Source organism: Choloepus didactylus, chromosome 5, assembly GCF_015220235.1.
Source record: "Choloepus didactylus isolate mChoDid1 chromosome 5, mChoDid1.pri, whole genome shotgun sequence".
NCBI classification, from domain to species: domain Eukaryota; kingdom Metazoa; phylum Chordata; class Mammalia; order Pilosa; family Megalonychidae; genus Choloepus; species Choloepus didactylus.
In genome coordinates, this window is record NC_051311.1 from 121,185,512 (window position 1) to 121,193,537 (window position 8,026).

General features: G+C 38.0%; 1 protein-coding gene across 1 annotated transcript; it reads right to left on the minus strand.

Moving 5' to 3' along the window:
• Positions 1-4,573: 4,573 nt before the first annotated feature.
• On the minus strand, positions 4,574-5,863 carry LOC119534972 (voltage-dependent anion-selective channel protein 2-like). Its single transcript, XM_037837503.1, has one exon. The coding sequence runs from the start codon at positions 5,749-5,751 to the stop codon at positions 4,867-4,869; it is 885 nt and encodes a 294-aa protein (XP_037693431.1). The 5' UTR covers positions 5,752-5,863; the 3' UTR covers positions 4,574-4,866.
• Between the last annotated feature and the right edge of the window lie 2,163 nt (positions 5,864-8,026).

Here is an 8,026-nt window from a genome sequence, read left to right on the forward strand (position 1 = left end):
CATTCTAGGTTCCATGCAACCATGTTGTTTAAATAAACTGATCATATGGGTTATTTTAGAAAGTGTGCTACAGAGAATATAAATTTTGTACCAAATAAACATCTCTTAAATAACAGTCAAAACTCAGGAATAGATGTGACTGCTGTAAGAGCTTACAGTCTACAAACCTTTATGACAAGCCTCATTGGACACTCCGCACTCCTGCATTATCGATTGCCCAATCTCTGCCCACATTCTCTCCCCTGGTACCTATGCTTTCAAATACAATTCTCAGCATTTGCTCATTATAGTTAGTTTAAGTTAGTGAGGCCTTACAATATTTGTCCTTTCATTTCTGTTAGCCCTGCTTTTAAGGACTTCCAGCAGACTCAATCAGTCCCACTCAGATTATCCAAGACAGTCTTTCTTAAAGCTATCTGGTTTGGGACTTCATATTTGCAAAAGGCCTTCCTGGCAACATCTAGATTCGTATTTGGTTGAATATATGGGGACTATAGTGTAACCAAATTGATATTAATGAAGTCATCACAGTCCCTCTTTTGTCAATTTGGTACCCATACACATCTTCTTAAACCACAGTTAATCTCCAAATGTAGATAAAAACAAAATCATACTTCTACCTAACATGATACAATAATTAACATAAAACTGAAAGCATTCTAACCCTTTCTACAGAAGAGGAATCAAAATCCTTGGGTGAAGTTCATGCCTCTCCTTTGACATCCTTTAGCTTAAATAGTGAGATATAAAATTGAGTATTAGCACATTTTATGTTAGATGATAAGAAAAGAGAGAAGAAAACAAAAATATTTGGTTAATATAAAGTACCTTCCTCCACCACCCATTCTATATTTGCTTTGTCTTCAACAAGCACCTCAGCTGGTCATAGTTCTTTGCCTAGGGGGCTGATCCAGACCTTCATTCCTGAAGGATCTGGGCCATTAGCAGACCTACCTGAATTGGATTGTTGTAGTTTTCCATTGACTTTAATTGCAGGACATAGTAGTACTAAAAAGTAGTGGTACTTTGATCTCCTGTATCAAAGACATACTTTTCTTTACCTCCATTGTATATTAGCAATTCAATTTCTTCTTGGTTTTTAGGATATCTCACCAACCAGTAAAGTAATCCTCTTTGTCTGTTGTGTCAGGGACATGAAATGCTTAAGGGCAGAGTAGAGAGCCAGGGAAGATAATTCCCAGGACTTAAAACCTGATGAAGTTTGCCTGGTTGGATTTCAAAACTGCTTTGAACTGGTGATTCCTTTTTACTTCCTTATTTCCACTTTTTGAACTGGAAACTCTGTAACTGTTGTCCTGTGCCTGTACCACCACTGTATATAGGGAGTGTTGGGAGATGATAACTTGTCTCTTTAGGTTCACAGGTCCACATATGGAAAGGAATTGTGTCCCAACCTTAGTGCTGAGGAGCCTAATGAGTACCTGATTTAGATGACCTACATGAGATTTTGGACATTTGAACCAACAAGACTTAGATAAGAGAACTGGAAAATAGTAGTTCTAGTAATATTCAAGTCTCCAGTTTTAACCTATTCTTTTGTTAGCTGTACCCTGCTGTTCCTTCTCTTGCTTTCTGCTTTGTGGTTGATTTCTATCCCTTGTAACCAAAGGAGTACCATGAGTTAAATACAAGAAAATTAAGGGAAAATATCAGGAACATATGTGACAAAGGTTTAGATCCTTACAAACTTTTAAGAAAAATCAATAAGAGAAAAATAAGCACTTCCATTTTTAAGAACAGTCTTACTTTCAGGTGCAAAAATTCATTGTTGTTTAAATCAAAACTTTAATTTCATTCTGAATTTGAAGCTTCTCCTCAACCCCAATTCAGGCATCAGATCTTGGATTAGATATAAGCATAGAGGAGAGGGAGTCATGGTCTATTCCTTCACATTTTTTATTTACATCTTTCCTTTCAATTTTCTGGATTTTGGAGTGTGCAAATGTGGGGAAGAATAATTAGAGGGAAAGGGGCAAAGGACTTTTTTAATTAACTGGTACTCCCTTTGCACTGGCACAGGCAGGCCATCATGCCCTTCCCTATGGCAGTCAACTTAAATTTGCTCCTTTGTAGAGTGCATCTATAGGGTCTCTGGGGACTCTTCCATAGGAGCTATGGTAGATGGAATTAAATGCCCCAATTTAGACATTTTTTTAAAGCTTACTCAGCATTCCTGTGGGTATGAACTCATTATAAATGGATCTCTTGAAGATGTTATTTTAAAGTATGGCCCAAGTGAATGAAGACAGAATTTAATCCAGATACTAGAGTCTTTTATAAGCACAGGAGATTCAGAAAGCAAGAAAGCCATGGGGAGGAGCTGGAAGCTGGAAGTCAGTAGAACCTGAAGAGAAAGAAGAGGACATCACCATTTCATGGGAAAGTCAAGGAATGTGAGAATTGCCAGCCAGGCAGAATGCCACTGACCCCTGGGAGGAAGAAGCTGCCTAGCCTCTGAAACCATGAGCTAGTGAATAGCTAATTAAATGGATTAAGCCAACCCATTGTGCGGTATTTGTCTTAGCAACCTTGCAAACTGAGACAGCATTCTACACAATGCAGTGTTCCCTGGAGGTCCATGCCATAGCCTTTCTTCTGGAACTTCTTACCTCAACAGGCAGCCTCTTATTTTATTATGCAAAGTGGGTCACATTGCAGCTATGACCATAAACATATGAATTGTGAGCATTTCATGAAAAAAAGATGGGTTATTGTGGGCTGAGTGGTCACACCAAAATTCAGAAAGGAAATCATACCCGCTTAGTAACTAGATATCTCAAGTAGTGGGATTATGAGTGATTTTAATATCCTTTTTTTGTCTCCATCATTTACAGTTTTTATTTTTGTAAAACTAAGTGATGTCAACTGCATACTGAAAACATGAAATCTACTAACATAGTATGAATCAGCTTTGTTCCAGAGAAAAATATTTGAGAGTGCTCAGAAAAAATTATAACAATTTTTTAAAATGCTATTTTCAACCATATGTATCTTTTAGTACTAGTGTGAGCAACACTGATACTAAAATTAGTTCTATAATTGCTTGCGATTACCTTGATAACTGATGCAAGTCACCGTATAGGCAGTGCAGTCTATATTTATTTTTCATAAAGATATTTAATAAGTCACTTAAACTTAGGTATTGGTTTTTAAAAATATTTATTCAGTGCAATGTAGTACCTAAAACATTCTTATTACAAAATATATTTTCTAGATGAAGACAGATTTTAATGTTCTGTTCTCTATATTACTAAGTGATTTTCATGGAGCAAGAATTTTATATATATTTGCTAGACAACTGAAGATTATGGAAATCAAATTGTATTGCTTAGTCAATCTTTACATGAAGTATGCTTATTGAAACTAACCTGTCATTTTGAATTATATACAAACAATATAAGGCAGGTGAATTGTGCTGACACTGTAGAGGTGATTATAGTGTTTGGATTTATGTGCACTCAAACAACAAAGCAGCTAAAGGGGAAATAAATCAGCTGCCCTTTCTGCAAATGTCTTCTTTATGCATTAGTCTTCTGTCTATTGGGACTGTCCTATAATTCTAATGGCACAGTTCCTCACAAAGATAATGTCATTCTTTCCTTTTTGTGGAAACTTCTTGTCTCACGGTATCCATTTGTTTACTTAGAATCCTGATCTTAGGTGGGCCTGATGCCAACCAGTAAAAGACTTCCTCTACCAGCCTGTCTTATGGCTAGATGTGGCAGATGGCTAACTCTAGGCCAATAATATGTAAGTGGAAGCATTATAGGACTCATGGGTAGTTTTTAAAGGGAAAAGGCATGCTCTTTTCCCCATCCTCTTTTTTGTTATCTGGTACTCAGACTTAATGACAGTAGCTCTTTCAGACCATGAAGTAACTTTGAAATTGGGAACCAGCACTGAAGGTGAAAAAAGCAAAAGTTAGGATTTTGAGTTTCAGGTGACACTATGAAGCCTCCATACCAGCCCTAGATTGCTTAGCTCTAGACTTCTTTTACAGAAGAGAGAGTGTGATTTAAGACAATGCTGTGTTGGCTTTTTCTGTTATATGCAGTTCTGTCTCACAGACTGTGAAATTTTCTTTTAAAGAAGAATGATTTATCATTTTAAAAATATACACATGCGCAATATAAATCTGCTTTTGGCAGTGTGTCAAGGAGGAGGAAATGATCCACTTATTGTATTGAGGCTGATATGTCAAGTATAATGAGTGCTAAAAACCAAACATTGGATACAGCAATGTGCCAATTGTTACTTATTTTGACAAGAACAGTTTAGATGACATGGAAGGAGCCAAAGCACGTTTGGAGTAGGTTTAATAGAACAGGAAGAGAGGATTTGGAGACAGAGGTTTAGATAATTTTTTTTTTTTTATGTATACTTGTTTTATTCATCATTTGTAATGTACTGAGATACCAAAGTATTTCTAATATTGGTTGAATTTAACAAAAATTTTTAACCTCATCTTAAAACATCCACTGATCCATCTCATTCAACGGCAATATCATATCAAATGTTAAAAGGAACATAAAAACAAACATGCACACAATTGCACAGTTTTCATAAAGGTCTATTTCATTATTGGTGGGTAGCGCATTTAACAGTTAAATACATTTAAATAATGTATAGGTGACTGCAAGACTGCAGCATTGGTAACTAGATAACCAATTCAACTAGAAACCAGCTAACAAGTAACTGTCTAAGTATTTAAAATGCAGCTCTTGTTTAGATCATCCTTTGTTTTGATCACCTTCTTGAGGGGAAAAAAAAAGCCTGCTGGTCACAATGGAAATATATTAAGGCCAAATCTTCCAATATCCATTCCCAGAGGTTTCTTCAGCTGGATTAAGCCTCCAACTCCAGAGCAAGCCCAAGTTTGTGGCCTCCAGCATTAATGCTCTTCCCATCTACCAGAGCAGACAGCGTAAGCTTCACACCAGGCCTCAGAGTCTGAGTGTAGCCCACACCAATTAAACTAGAATTGTTGACTTTTGCAGAAATAGAAGCAGTGGGATCCAACTGATATTTAGCTGCAATGCCAAAACGAGTGCAGTTGGTACCTGATGTCCAAGCAAGGTTTACTGAAGTGTCAAGATCTTCACACACTTTCTGATAAATTGATCCTCCAAATTCTGTCCCATCATTGACATTAGTGTGTAGCTGGAAGTCTCCAGTCCTGTAGCCCACTGCAAAGTTATTCCTTGTCAGCTTTGATTTGGCACTGTCAAAGGTCATCTGGTAACCAGCAAGCCAGCCCTCATAACCAAAGACGACAGAACCGTGGATTGCAGGTCCAGCAAAATCAAAATCAACATCACAACCAAGGTTTATACACTCCCTCTTGTAGGAAGAGTTGATTTTACCACTTTTCTTTCCTGTGTTTGGTGAGAAGGTGGTATCAAATGTCAGTTTCAAACCTTGACAAATCTGGTCTTCAATTGCGATTTCTGTTCCCAGAGTGTTATCAGTGTTCCACTTTTCTGTGAAAGTGAGACCATACTCACACCATTTGTATTTGGTCTCCAAGGTCCCAGTAACTTTACCAGTGTCTGTATTAGATGAACCAGATGTTGAGAATTCCACGCCACTGCATGACTTTGTTTTCACATCCAGTTTCACCAAGCCAAAACCAAATCCTTTGTTGAAAATATCTCTCGCAGCTTTGCCAAGGTCAGCATATGATGGAGGAATACACATTGGCCTCATGCAGCTCTGCCCATAGGTCGCCATGGCGAGGCCTTGGGAAGGGGTGATCTGGTTGTCTCTTGAAGGGGGCTGCCGCCGCCTCTCCGCTCGTGGCTGAAGCCGCTAGGCTAGTTCAAGACAGGGCTGCAGTTGCCGCAGCTGGAGGGCCTAGATAATTTTTTAAAGTAGTTTTGCTGCAAAGGTGAGTAAAGAAATGGGGAAGTGTGGCAAGGGAAGTAGGTTGAGGAGATGGTAATTTAAAATGCACAAAAAAGGCATGTTTGCATTATTGTGGATATGATCAGGAAAGTGAAAATTGATAATGTAAGGAAGAGAAGAAAGATTCAGAAGCCATGTCCTTGAGAAAGTGGGAGGAGATGTGATATAGTGTGGAGAAGAGTAATTGGCTTCAGATGGTAACATAGTTAATTTATAGGTACACGTAGGAGGCAGACTACGCGAGTGCTGATGTTGGTAGGTTGATTCATGTAGTGCTGGGAGCTTGTTGCCCTTCTTGCCTATTGCTACAGTTTTCTCCAGAAAGGAGGAAGCAAGGTGATTGGCTGAGAGTGGGGATGGGCGGCAAGGTTTGGGGGTTTAAGAGACTCCTCTAAGGCAGTGCTTCTTAAACTGAAACATGCATAAGAATTTCCTGGGTTCTTGTTAAAACTTATTCTTACTCAGTAAACCCAGGGTGGGGGTTGAGATTCTACATTTCTCACAACTCCTAGGCAATGTCAATGATGTTAGTCCATGGACAACACTGAGTAGTGAAAGTCTAGAGGAAATGGGAAAGTTGAATGAATCACAGAAGTACTTTATGACAGTCAGGCAGCACCATGCACCTACTTGAAGTCAGTGTTATTAATTTAAAGTGAAACTAATCAGTTTGTGTGTTTTGCTCCAGCCACATTCAGCCCCATATGTACAAGTCCTGAGTAGTTGGAAAATAGGATTCAATCATAAAATTAGTTTTATAAACAGAAAATGGTGAAGAGAGAGATACAGGAGTCAAGGAGGTATGCACTGGAGAGATTACAGTCATTAAATCTAAACTGGGTTAGGACAGTTTAGAGGGTAAGGGTCTGTAAAAAATATCCATAGATGGTGGGGGTGATGAATTTGGGGGTTCTAGATATTGAGATTATGGAAGACATGCAGTTATTGATAATATTAAGGTCTAAGACATGACCATGGGAATGAGTTGCTGAATTAGAATAGGGAGCAAGATCTTGAGAGTAGAGGAATTCATGAAAGTGAATTTTGGAAGGAATATTCATGTTCTTTTTCAAGACTGGAGTAGAGTTGGAGAGAGTGAGTCAAGGACTAGAAATCATAGTGGCTATTTTGATTGATAATATATTCAACCCTGCAGGTTTTTAGGGAGGAATAGTGATAATAATAATAATAGTAATAATAATGGTAGATTGAGTTATGTACACTGATGGGGGGGGTAAGGAGTATTCTTAATTTTTATTCCTGTGAGTGTGAACCCACTGTAAATAGGGACTTTTGAATATATTATTTTTAGTTAATATGTGGCCAACTGAATCAGGATGGGAGGCCTTCCTGATTGGAGACCTTAAAAGAAAAGGACACAGGGAAGAAGCCATGGGAAGGAGCAGGAAGCTGGAATTCAGCTGGAACTCAAAGTAGAAAGGAAAGGACATTACCACATGATGGGAAAGCCAAGAAACCCCAAGGATTGCCAGCCTGCCAGAATGCTACCGACCCTGGGAGAAAGCAAGCCTTCTAATATCTGAAATCATGAGGCAATAAAATTCCTGTTGTTAAGCCAACCCATTGTGTTAGCAGCCTGGAAACTAAGATAATAATAATAATATGCACAGTAGTAATAACAGTAGTAGATAATTTTGTTGATTATCTTCTAGTGCTAGTTAAGTACTTTGTGTACATTATATTTGTTAGTCAACACTACAGCACTGAAAGATGGGTTATCATCATCGTTTACAAGGAAGAAAACAGAGACTCAGAGAGGTTAATTAACTTTTCTAAGGTCACACAACTAGTAAGTGGATGTTCTAGGATTCTGGCACAGATCAGGAAGAGTCTAAAATCTCATGGTGGACTGACTTCTTGTTTAAAAAAAAAAAAAATTCTTTGAAAATTTTTACATTATTTAGAAGCTGAAGCAAGAAAAAAATCTTTAGTGGTTTTTTCCCCTCAAAAATAGAACAGATGCTAGAGCTAAAGCTACTGGCCTCTTATTTTCTCATCTTTCTGTTCTAATCACACCCCCTCACACACACACGCACATCAAAGTCTATAAAATGATTAACAGAGGTTTCCCAAACTTTAA

What these genes read in the sequence shown, in the direction of transcription:
- LOC119534972 (XM_037837503.1), bottom strand. Translation starts at nt 5,751, where the DNA reads ATGGCGACCTATGGGCAGAGCTGCATGAGGCCAATGTGTATTCCTCCA.